This window comes from Schistocerca nitens, chromosome 1, assembly GCF_023898315.1.
Source record: "Schistocerca nitens isolate TAMUIC-IGC-003100 chromosome 1, iqSchNite1.1, whole genome shotgun sequence".
NCBI classification, from domain to species: Eukaryota; Metazoa; Arthropoda; class Insecta; order Orthoptera; family Acrididae; genus Schistocerca; species Schistocerca nitens.
Genome location: NC_064614.1, coordinates 126541461 through 126555099, shown reverse-complemented (window position 1 = coordinate 126555099; position 13639 = coordinate 126541461). Strand labels below are relative to the sequence as shown.

General features: G+C 38.2%; 1 protein-coding gene across 1 annotated transcript in view; it reads right to left on the bottom strand.

Moving 5' to 3' along the window:
* Nucleotides 1-1157: 1157 nt before the first annotated feature.
* LOC126242824 (SPARC) overlaps nt 1158-13639 on the bottom strand; it is a 101333-nt gene continuing 88851 nt past the window's right edge. The window contains exons 3-8 of the mRNA XM_049948119.1: nt 8255-8474; nt 7944-8059; nt 6788-6934; nt 5898-6100; nt 1674-1821; nt 1158-1586 (exon numbers count right to left, since the gene is read on the bottom strand). Of these exons, the coding sequence (XP_049804076.1) occupies nt 1545-1586; nt 1674-1821; nt 5898-6100; nt 6788-6934; nt 7944-8059; nt 8255-8474 (876 nt within the window). The 3' untranslated portion in view covers nt 1158-1544. The remainder of the gene's footprint in view (nt 1587-1673; nt 1822-5897; nt 6101-6787; nt 6935-7943; nt 8060-8254; nt 8475-13639) is intronic.

Sequence of the window (13639 nt, the reverse complement as noted above, 5' to 3'; positions counted from 1 at the left end):
GAATGTATCTCTGGAACACAGAATTGTAAAAAAGAGAATCATGGACTATGGGAAAACTGTAAAAGAAAATAACTGAAGCATTTGAGATTTACTGTCACAGAAAAATGCTGAAAATGAAGTTGATAGATAAGATAAGAAATGAAGTTACTCCACAGAATCAGCAAGAAAAGGAAGGAAAGGAATATGTGGAAAACACTGACAAAAAGATTAGACAGAGTAATAGAAAATGTACTGAGACACCAGGGAATAACTTCCATGGAACTAGAGGGAGCCATAGAGGGCATAAACTGTAGGGGAAGACGAGATTGGAATATATCCAACAAATAATTGAGAACATTAGGCCTAAGTGCCACCCTGAAATGAAAAAGTTAGCGCAGGAGAGGAAGTCGTGATGGGCTGCATCAAACCAATCAGAAGACAAATGATTAAATATGGGGAGTAGAAAATGGGAAGCAGAGATAATTTTGGTTTTCTCATCTCTTTTTCACCCATACTGTCTGTAAATGGCTGATCATAGATATCCAGAAATCAAGTTATCTAATTTTTCTTTCATTCACGTACATGAAATTGTAATCCAGTGATAACTACCAAAAGTGCACAGAAATGCTGATTGCAAAATAAAAGGATGTTTTGTATCCAATCAATGATAGCTAATGTGACGGCTTCTTATCATCCAGAAAATTCGGATTTTTTGACAAAATGAGAAGCTACATTAAGAGAACCATAAAAGAAAAACAAGAAGTATAAAGAAGATAAATTTGAGTGAAAGTGTATATAGTATCCTAATAAATTAAGGATATTTAAATGCAAGAAACCAGCAAGAAAGCAATAAAAATGACAGCAGCAGAGTAGGCAACTATTATTAAATCTGTTCACGAAGTTCCATATGTTGTAGTATGTTGAAGATAATCTCATTTGTTCTATATGGTTACTGAAAGTAATTAGAATTTTTGAGTTACAATAGGCACAACAAAAAGATTCACACAATTGTAGCTTTCGGTCATAAATCCCTTTGTCAGCAGTAGACACACATGCATACACACTCATGCAAACGCAACTTGCACACACGTCTGCAGTCTCAGAGAGCTGAAATCAGACTGGATTTTCCATTGTTTAATTAGAATTTTTGTGTAATACAGTAAATAACAAAGTATAAGTATTTTGTTGACATTTTATTTTCAAATGTACAGTATAATAATAAAAAAACTTATTATTAAAACCTATGGCAGTGTTGTCAGATAATAATCACAATAATTAAATCAGTTTTCATTTAACACTAAAACTAAATATTTCACAATGCTGCACTTTTCTTTTTGTGTAGTTGGTCGGAAGTAGTACGGGAGTTGCACATCTTAAATATATAGTGTTAAAAACACGTTAACCTACAAAACTAAAAGCTTAGCACCACATGTTTGATTTCACAAAGTACTGAATAGTACTAATGCAAGTATTATCAATTTCAAAAGTGTGAAGTTACTTTGTACCACACTTTACTCCAAACAAAAAGGCCAAATAGGATTGGAGCTTTCAAGGAGTATAGCTCCTTAGCCTTCTCTCAGTTCATCACACCTTTCATCCAGATCATCCTAAAGGAAAAGAAAATGTAGTTATTTATTTCATTCCACATGAAGGACAGTTTATTAAGATTGATATGCTGACTGAAAGTGCCTTACCTGATCCAATTCAAGACATTTCCCCCATTCTACCAGAGAGATGGTGTGATCGTCGTTAACATCACAGCTGTCAAGGAAAGGTGCTATACAGTGCTCTAGAGCCATAAGTGGAGCACGGATTGGGAACAGCTCATGCCTTGACACACTCCTGCAGACAGACATAGATTTCAAAGTAAAAAAAATGTTCTCTAACCCATATTTAACAATAAAAACTATGTTACTAAATAATAATATTACATGACATATGTGAGCAACCATTTTCCATAAGAGTTACAGAGGACTGTATTTTTTAGCAGAATATGAAGGAACAGTGCAACAGGAAGTACATTGCTGAATTGCTAAAGAAAAGGTATTACTGCATTAAACTGGGAGTACATCTCTAATATGAAAGCCAGCCAAAATTGTTTGAAATGCTGTTAGAATGACATGAGTGAAAATAATCATAGTCACATGTTTTTAGTTCTCCATAACAATGCTGTATTCCAAAAAATCCTGTTGGAAGAACATCTGCAACTGCTCATTATAGCAGAGGTTGAAAATACTGCTTCAGTTGTAAATTACTTTATTTTCACACGACCGGTTTGAGATGGTTATAAGCCCATCCTCAAGTGTCGTAGCTGTGCTGTGGTCCCCGAGCGCCGCGGGTACCAGGCGTGGTGTGCTGCCTATGAGCGCTCATAGGCAGCACACCGCAACTGGTACACGTTGCGCTCGGGAACCACAGCACAGCTACGACACCTGAGGATGGCCTTATAACAATCCGAAACCGGTCATGTGAAAATAAAGTAATTTACAACTGGAGCCGTATTTTCAACCTCTACTATAATACTGTATTCTGTGATGCAGTACAATCAAAAGAACTAGAGTGCCTACAATTTCTTGATCATTAGCCACTAATAGCATGATGTGTGAGGAATGGTGAAAGCAAGGTCTGCGAAGCTTATATACTACCACAAGGAGACAACCAGTGTTGGAGGCACAAGCAGCCCTTCCTCATGCACGCAGTGATGGTGCACTTATTTTTAAACAAAGAACCAACAGCACATTCAGTGTGTAATCTCCTGACACCTACTATTTCAGAAGTGGTAACCTAACAATAAAATAGGTTTGACAAATAGTACAAAGAGGTTATAATTTTTGTCTCTCTCTCTGTCTGCCTCTTTTTCCCAAAAGTGATGTTATATATTTCCCTCCTCTTCATAAATATTAGCATAGTCACACATTATGGTACAGTTGTGCTGTGTCTCAAACCTATCATCTTCTCTAGGTTGCGGTGCCAGTATTTGAATATGTCTTATGTAACCTGTCATATTTGTACAAAGTCTGCCTGCTTAGCTGCGTGGTAACATGCTTGCCTCCCATGTAAGCGGGCCCACGTTCGAGTCCCGGTGGTTGGAGATTTTCTCCGCTCGGGGACTGGGTGTTATGTTGTCCTCTTCACCGGCACGCAAGTCGCCCAATGTGGCGTCGAATGAAATAAGACTTGCACTTGGTGGCTGAATTTCCCCAGATAGGGCCTCCCGGCCAACGATGCCATAAGCTTATTTTTTTTTTTTTTGTTTTTTTTTACAAAGCAATGAACAATTTCTGCTCTAAATGAGTTTTGTTCCAGCTGCATGTCAGTGCTGTATTGTTAGTTAATTTACAAAAATTTAACATAGTATATGCTCAGGTATGGCCATTATCCCTTAAATGTAATATTTATCACTTGTAATTTTATTTCATATGCTTCCTTCGTTCTTAGTTTTTCAAAAATACATTTTAAATATGTAGGACATTATCTATGCAAAACACATTCAGTATGCATATAAAAACATCTGACAATTGCATATTAAATGCTGAATTACACAATTGCCAGCTTACTTGCTGTTGGTAAGGTGAATGACACCAAACACTCATGGTATATATTATTCCTGTACCTTAAAATCATCAAATTAAAAATTGTTACATGTTAGAATGGTGTGATGAACCATTATTGAATATTCCTACATATAAAAAAGACAAATCAACTGCTGATAGAAACATGATGGGCTGGTTGAATTTGAAAACTAGAGCAACAAAAATTGGTAGTTCTTTTGCAGGAAGCAACTGCAAGGCAAGAAAGTAAATAGGTTACAAAAAGTAGTACAGAGTGTGCAGCTGCAGAATGGTAGTGCAGTGTCCTGTATCAGGAGATACACACAAATTATTTGAAAGAGTTACAAGTAACAGTGGTTCATTAGATGCAGAAAGTGGATCCATTTTTGTACTGACTTTATTTGCTCAGATACTGATAAGTACTAGAATTAACTTCTGCAGGATTTTTTCCATAATTTCACCAAGTTACTTCTGGCAGATGCTGGGATGGGTCATACTAGACCTCTAAGTATGTAAATGTCTGTACATATGAATGACTTTATTTTTTTATTCCTAAAGTGTAATATCAACACGACATATCCAATAAGATTGTAAAAGTGACCTACGAATGATTAAAACCACCACCACCATTATTACTACTACTACTACAACTACTACTTTGTTTCATTTATGTATTATGTACTCCTGATTCAAGTCAACCTTCACATTTCTAAATCACTTCAACTATTGAATTTAAAAAAATACACTAGCTCCTCTCTGTTAATTTTAGTTAACTTGTGAACTCTCTTATTATCAATTGAGATGTCTTTCAGTGATCAAGGACATAAGTAAGTAACTGATCAAGACCTAGGTAAGGCCACATCAGAGGTAAGGACATCTTTGTAAGCAACCTCGTCCTATACCAATTCTGCTGCAAGCACTGCACAACTTTTTATATTGGTATGACTACCAACCAGCTGTCCACTAGGATGAATGGCCACCACCAAACAGTTGGCAAGGACAAATCTGACTACCTGGTGGCAAAACTTGCAGCTAAGCATAAAACGATCAGTTTCAGTGGCTGCTTCACAACCAGGACCATCTGGATCCTTTCCTCTATCACTGGCTTTTCTGAACTATGCAGATTAAGTGATCATTGCCACACATCCTTCGCTCCCATTATCATCCCAGCCTTAATCTCCAGTAACCCACTATCCCTACACCCTCCACCCAACAATTTCCCCTTCCTCCATCGTGTCACTCCCTCCCAAATTCACATGTTGACATCACCTTCTGTGTACACTGTTCCCAACCGCCTCTGACAACCAGGCATCACAGGCCTAGCTCATGCACCTGCCAATCCTCCCAAATTTGTAGTCCGCAAACTGGTGAGCCACTAGCCACCCACACCCAACCCCTCTCCTTACCTCCCACCTCTCTCTTCCTCTACCCACCCCACCCAACACAAACTCCGCCACAACATAATCCACCTGCTAGAATGCAGAAATGTGCATCTAGCCAGCACTATGTAGAGGCATAGATAGGTGTGTGTGTGTGTGTGTGTGTGTGTGTGTTTTACTCTAGCTCAAAAAGGATTACTCTGAAAGCTAGCAAGTTTTCTTCCTTTTGTGTGTGCCTGTTGATGACTCAATGCTTCTGCTTTTTGGTGAGTGGTCTCCGTTAATCCAAAAGTATTTACATTCTATGAGAGCTTTCCTACAAAAAAAGATAAAATCTGATGATGCTGTCCAAGTTCAGAAGTGCACTTAGTGATGGAGAATAAAATTATTTAAAAACTGTGTGTGTTTAGTGGCAGCTAGCTGATTCTTAAACTACTTATGTTTTGATACAGCCCAGGCTCCCTCAACACATCATCTAGTGACAAAAATACCTTTAATAATTTAAGCAGTGCCAGTTATGTATCTAGTAGACAGAAAACCTTATAAATGTCGTGTGTGAACTGTGTAGTTATTTCATATATGTAGAAAGAAGTGTTTCATTACTGTATAAAGAGCAAATCACATGATAATACATGGAGGTACATGACCAAACATGTGAGTTAAATTCTGTCACTCATTCTTACTCAAGAGTGTGTTACTTATCTGTATAGCATTTATTTGTTTGTAGGTTAAAAAAATAAAATAAAATAAAAGAAAGAGCAGAAGTGGTAAAATCAGAGAGAGATAGAGGGAATGAAGACACTACTGGAACGATGGAAGTCTCCTTCTGTATTTTAGTTAAGATGTTATCACAACAGAATAATTTTAATTCATTATTTTAAATTGTGAACCAAAAAATATTTAACTGAAAAAATATATTTTACTGCAGCTAATGTGACTTTAGTGCTCGTATCCATGAAACTACATGAATCAAATATTAATATTGTACCTGTCATGTGGGTGTCCATCCAAGTCACACCATTTCCAGATGGCAGCATTGGTCCATCGGCGGGTCATATTATTTTCAGCTTCACGTTCCATTTCCAGGTAGTGAGGTGTCAGTTCACGACGGTCAGCCAAATCACGCATTATGTTGAAAAGCCAGTCACGCATTCGGCGTGGGAAGTCAGCCATTTCATCAGGTGTGCATTCCTATTTAACACAGTTTTAGATACAGTACTATTAATTATTTCTATCAAACAATGGGTTTTATGAAAAATCAGTTTTTTTCAGTTTATTCTGATCATTACATTATCTGTGTCATGAGGTTTCTGTCAATAGCTATGGTTTTCCAAAAATCATCTTTCCATTGCTTCAGTTTCCTGAAGATTTGGAATTCTCTAACTTTGGAACTGGTAGTTGCCAAAATTATTCACACTGCCATCTGGGTTGGTCCTGAGCACGATGAAGGCACTGCGGTCACTTCTGAGCTCACATAACGACCATATCTGCAGTTGATCTTCAGATCTCTCCCACACAATGGTCTCCCAGTAGCTTGGATTATGAGTTGTGGTGTACTCCTGTAATCCATGCTACTGGGAGGCAATTGTGTGGGAGAGATCTGTAGTTCAACTGCAGATACGGTTGTTTCATGAACTCAGAATCATCCACAGTTACTTCATTGTGCTCTGGATCAACTGACATGGCAGTGCGAAGAAATTCAGTGACTGTCACCTCCCGAGTAAGAGAAGGCAAATTTCACAAAGCATCGGGAAACTGAAGTGATGGATAAATGATTCTCACAAAACTGAAGCTATTGATGGAAACTCCATCAGTCTGTTGTAATTTGTTTCAAGAAGAGCATATATTTTTCACTGTAGAACTATGAAGTAAACTTACAGGCATGTCTCTGCATTCGCCATAATATTCAATGTGGACATGAGAGTATTCATCACCCCGGCATCCATCCATGCCATGCTTGCACCAGCAACGCATCTGGTAGACCTCACAGTCTGAGCCCCAAGTCTCATTGTGATTGGAACACACCTGTTAACACATATTGTAAATAATTTAGGAACAACGGAAACAACTCAACACATATTGTTAGGTGTACATTCATACACTGTAAGAAAATTTCATGTAACTGGTTGAGTGTCTCTTAACACAAGCTGTATCAAGTCAGGTAAAGAATGATTTTAAAATGGCATATTAGTTTAAAAGGTAGCAAAGTACACTAAAGATGTTTGAGTACTCTAGGTATTTTGATGAATTTCGAATCACACACAAGCAAATTTTTGCAACTTCCAGAAATATGCCACAAGAAAATAAAACGATTTATTACCAAACTGGGAAAGAGCTATGACATATATTACAGGCAGCAAATGTGACATATCAGTTAACTGGATAGAAGTTTGTGGAACAGGAACATGACAAACAGAAAAGGAGGAATGAGTCTTAACAATCACATAGAGAAAACCATATTCAGTGTCAAACATTTGGGCACTAGAACCAATATTTGTACAGGATATAAAAGTTTTATGATGGGAAAACGACACCATCTACTTGTAAAAACAATAGACAGGTCTCTTACTCAGAATACAGGATTAATGGCATGGCTGTCATTGTTCCTGGAACACTGAGACTCATTAGCATTGCAGGTTCTAGATTTATCCATTCAACAGAGTCTTCTAAATCTGTGAATCAACAATAGGCGGTCCATCTTTCTGTTTACATAAGATCTGTAGACGCTCCAGCAGTGTGCTTTTATCAATTCTCTATTTTGTATTTCAGTGTGTATGTAGTCTTGAGAAGGTCATTGAGCAACATAATGTACTAGTAAATTTCACTCTTAAAACAAAAGTTACATAAGAGTTCTACTAAATGTGTTTGTATACTGGATCATTGTGGGTTTGTGGAGCATGAACCAAAATAATTATTTGGCAGAGAATGGTCATGAATGTGTTATGATGTAGCTTCCTAGGTATCTGTAGTAGAAGAACCATTGCTACAGTATGTAGTAAGTGAAATACTAATTTTAAATACCATCTAATAATACCTTTCTGCGAGGATCCACTTCGACAGGACAGTCAGGAATACAGACACAGTGCCCTTCTCCTTGTTCATTCACTTCACACACTTGACCAGCTCCGCAGTGCTTCTCTGCACAAGGATCTGCACCGAGATATTATGCATGTATAAAAGTACAAATAACTACTCAAGAGTGATTCTGTAGAGCAAAACTGTAAAATGTCACATGGAAAGTATTGTATATGAAAGCTTACATTTTAGTATCTCAGTTTCTGTCATTCACACACAAAATGTGATCAGGCAAGTTAGAAATGATATTTCATGATATAAAATTCATACCAATGGCTATGACTTCATTATCGTCTGGCTGCTGTGGCTCTTCTTCCTCTTCTGGTGTCTTTTTCAAATCTTCATTCTCCTGTGCTTTTTCCTCTTCTTCTTCATCCTGTGCTAGCACTGAAAAAACATCACCATCCTCTGCTCCTTGAATGGCTTCAGCTTGCGGTTCTGTTGTGGTAGTAGTTGTAGTGCGGACTCGCCGATATTTCTTGTGTTTCCTCTAAAAATAATGAAAATTTTGTACATTGAATCTATTAGTAATGCATTATTATATTTTATCAATGAGAAACAAACAAAATAGATTCTAACTGGATCTCTTAAAACACCCTTCTGGACTTAATCTCTACCCCACCCTCTTTTCTCAGTACACTTTTTATCACATACAATGTTTCCCTAATTCTTAATTGCACTATGCTTTTCTCTTCTTTACCCTAGCCTATCTTTACTTCTCACTCCATCCATATCATCTCTAGATGGAAGCTGACATTGTGCTTAACAATGTACTATGCCACAAGATTCCAAATAACAGTACTAGGAATTAAATGACAGCCCTATCATTCATCCTTTCATTGGAATATTGTTCCCTGAGAAGAAAGATAAGTGAAGCAGAATGGAATGCACTGTTGTCATAACTAGAACCACTTCTAGTGCTCTGTGAGGTTTCCAGCGCCAACAGCACAAAACGGGTGAATTCATATACAGACTGTCCGGGACAAAGCTTAGCCAAAGTAATAGAAGATAATCACGTTCTAATCATCAATGATGGGTCTCCTACTGTGGTATCTCTTCCTCATACAAGTGGCTCTGTTGTAGCTCTCTTGTTATACTTGCCACTAATTCCCAGTGTTTCTACTTGGTCAATACTGCATGACACATTAGGAATAGATCATGTCCCTGTTATTCTGACAATAGAAGTGATAGGAAGACTTGTGAAATTTGCTCCTAATGGCCTGTGGAACATCAGCAGAGCAAACTAATATTCCTTCCACAAAGCACTAAAGAATACAATTGCTAAAGTACCAGAAAAAGGCCTTTTTGTTGTGGTCTTCAGTCCTGAGACTGGTTTGATGCAGCTCTCCATGCTACTCTATCCTGTGCCAGCTGCTTCATCTCCCAGTACATACTGCATCCTACATCCTTCAGAATCTGCTTAATGTATTAATCTCTTGGTCTCCCTCTATGATATTTACCCTCCACGCTGCCCTCCAATACTAAATTGGCGATCCCTTGATGCCTCAGATCATGTCCTACCCTCCAATCCCTCCTTCTAGTCAAGTTGTACCACAAAATCCTCCTCTCCCCAATTCCATTCAATACTTCCTCATTAGTTATGTGATCTACCCATCTAATCTTCAGCATTCTTCTGTAGCACCACATTTCAAAAGCTTCTATTCTCTTCTTGTCCAAAGTATTTATCGTCCATGATTCACTTCCATACAAGGCTACACTCCATACAATTACTTTCAGAAACGACTTCCTGACATTTAAATCTATACTCGATGTTAATAAATTCCTCTTCTTCAGAAACGCTTTCCTTGCCATTGCCAGTCTACATTTTATATCCTCTCTACTTCAACCATCTTCAGTTATTTTGCTCCCCAAATCGCAAAACTCCTTTACTACTTTAAGTGTCTCATTTCCTAATCTAATTCCCTCAGCATCACCCAATTTAATTCGACTACATTCCATTATCCTAGTTTTGCTATTGTTGATGTTCATCTTATATCCCCCTTTCAAAACACTGTCCATTCCGTTCAACTGCTCTTCCAAGTCCTTTGCTGTCTCTGACAGTATTACAATGTCATCGGCGAACCTTTAAGTTTTTCTTTCTTCTCCATGGATTTTAATACCTACTCCAAATTTTTCTTTTGTTTCTTTACTGCTTGCTCAATATACAGATGGAATAACATCAGGGAGAGGCTACAACCCTGTCTCACTTCCTTCCCAACCACTGCCAAGAGGCCTAGCATACATAGTATTTATTCTATGCATTCCTTAAAGTATTAAATGAGGCAGCAGGCCTCTCTATTCCCAGAAACATTCTACTTTGTTACAGGTTTGAAACTCCATGTACGGTGGAATACAGAATGCTCACAAGGCATTGCCCACCACTGACCAGCCTGTAAGTGGTATAAGATCTCATTTTGGAAGATTATCTTCAATACCATAAGATAGTATAAGATCTCATATTGGGACAATTATCTTCATTACCAGAAAATAGATGCTTAAACTAAGAGGCCTAAAAAAAAAGTCTCAACTACGTAAATTATTGTGAAAAGATGAACAGAGATACAAAGAAATCTGATGTGTGAAATACAGTAAGTAAAATCAGAAACCATAACAGCAGTCTGGATTAGGGCAGTATGGAAGTCAACTTGTTGGAAGTTATTCTTGACAACTTGGCTTATGACACTTCTACAAACCTTTAATGGTATCTGGATTGAAGAAACTCTTGTTCCTGTCTCGATAACTCAAATAATTGTTCCAGTTTCCAAACAGAAAGCAATACATGTAAATCCAACGTTACACAGACCCACAGTGTTGTCAGCATGTGTTGGAAAAATGCATGAAAGGCTTATTAAGGCTGATTTAGAGTGGTGGCTGGAACCCAAGAATTTACATACAGAAAACCAATTTGTATTTTGAAAGGGTAAAGGAATCCTGGAGTCGGAAATTCTTTGGGCATCAACAATAGGCAACATCTTATAGTAGCCTTCATTGCCATTAAGAGTGCATATGAAAATATCAAATTCTGATTCTACTACAAAAATTAAGCAATATGGGATTTCAAAAGATTCTGTGTTTGGCATTCAAACCTTTCTAGAGCACAGAACTGTATATGTAAAATTCCACAATAAATTACTCAGCCCTCATACAGTGTCATGAGCACTGTCTCAAGGCTCAATTCTCAGCTCTCTTCTATTTTTAATACAGACATGAGATAATGCACAATATCATATCACCAGGCCTGTATGGTAAGCACATGATTATGGCTTTTCTCTACCCATGAACATCTTTAATCTCTTGTCCTACTTATAGACTAGATCATTTACAGATTAACCCACTGGTTGGATGTTAACAGCCCAACAGTTTCAACTGAGAAAACTGCTGTAGTTAACTTCAGGTGCAAAAGGATATGATCAACCAGCTCAGGCATTTTATATAGGAAGTATCTCCTTCACACTGATGACAAAATCAAAAATTTTAGGTATGGTATTTGACATGTGCTTCACATGGGCTGATCACATATTGCCTGTAACCAAGAAAATAAGAAACAATATTAACACAATAAGATCTGTTCCTGGAGCTTGGTGAGGTGCATGTCCTAACATTTTTTGATCACGTACAAGGGTGTCGTCCACTCGGGTATTGATTGTGGAGCTTTTCATATCACAAAGCTGCTAAACGTGCACTTCATGAACTTGACACAGTACAATTTCAATGATGATGATATGCTTTGGAGCAACGCAATTGACTCCAAGAAACGCCTTTATTAGCAGAAGCTGCTCAACCTCTGCTGCATCTTCAACATCAGCAATTTGCTGAAAATTTTTTTTACCAAAACAGTCAACAGTCCTGTAATAGACTAATCACCCTCCAGTATGAAACGAGAGTTCTGCTCATGAGGTGAACATTGGAAATGCTGTACTTTTGTCACCTAGTAGTGGCAGCATTAGACTCAGTGTGTAGCATCAACTGTTGGATTCAAACCGATAACTACATAACCCCATTAGGAATTCCTTTCCAATATCTGTTGGAAAACCTCGATATTGAGAATTATAGTTTTATGAAAAATTGCTTTGGAATCAATCCAAAGAGAGTTTAGCACCAGATTGTGCATTTCTTGTCCCCCAAGCTGAAATATTTCAAGTAATTTCGTCTTGTCTCCATATTGTTCAGTTTTTACTGTGGTTCAAGGGGCTATCAAATTTGATTGCTGTACAAGGCTCCAGAACCTGGTGTAGCGCCAGTCTCAAAAAGCGTATTGTAGTCTACTGGAAACTCAAAAAGGAACAGTAAATGAATATTCAAATACTGGAAATTATACAAGAACCATTGCTAAATAAACAAATAGGTCTGAGACTCTCCTTTCTATGAGCCTCAGCTCATTTTGGATTGGCTTACCATGACAAGATTGACCAGATGATGAAGGAGGACAGTGTTTCTGGCCCTGTAATGAACCTCAGTCTACCATTGCCTGATATCAAATTATGGCTGCAGAACCTGGTGAGAAAGAATTGGCAGGGGATTGGCGTCTTTCAATCTGCCAGGAAAGTCAATCCTGCACAGCGATCCAACCAGTATTTAGAAGCTCCCCCTAGTTTAGAAAATTTCAGGTGAGCAAGAGGCTGATTACTATGAGGGTTGACTGAAAAGTAATGCCTTCACCTTCGTAACTCTTCAACAGATGGCAGCATTGGTATGTGGCAGGTACTGGCTTGTTTCATAGCCTCCTCTCTACAGTAAGTTTAAAGATATTGAAGCGGGAACATCTGACCCGTGTGACAAACAAAGATTTAGACATCCTGTAACAGCAACCACTGAGTGCACAGATCTACCCATAGCCCAGCAAAGCAATAATGTGACCGACACGTTCTTGTGAAATGCTGATTGTGCTTGCAGTTTCTCTCTGAGTGATACGACAATCATCCTGAATCAATCTGTCAACATTTTGCTTGTGAAACTCGGTGGTTACTGTCACAGGACATCCAACTCTTTGTTTGTCACGCAGGTCAGATGTTCCCACCTCAACATCTTTAAACTTACTCGCCCAACGATACACAGTACTCACATCAACGCAACCACCATAAACTGCTTTCATTCTCTGATGAATCTCCTTTGGGGTGACACCTTCTGCTATCAAGAATTCAATGACTGCACATTGCTTAAATTGCATTGACCGACCGTCTGCGCAGGGTTCCATACTTTACACTGTAACAACACAACTATTGAATGCTAAGGCTTCCCCCCAACTGGAGCTGTAGAGAAGAGGCTATGGAACAAGCCAGTACCTCCCGCATACCAATGCTGACAACTGTTGAAGAGTTACGAAGGTGGAGGCATTACATTTCAGTCAACGCTCGTACCTTGATATGCATGGGTACCAACCATAGTTCAACTCCTTCCCACTTAACATTGGATAAGACATTGAGGATAACCCGTTCTGTGACTGTTTATCTGGTGTTCCTTCGAAGCACATAAAAACTGCTTACCAGAAAGATCCTCAAATATAAAAGCCCTCGTTTGTTTTAAAAAAGGGAGTAACATGTGTATATGAAACTTGGTGTTCTATCTGTGGTTGCATAATTACTCTAATCTCCAGGTGTATGCTTTACAATCTTTGGTGATTTCTCTTTTTTATATTCTATTTTGCCCACTGTTGAT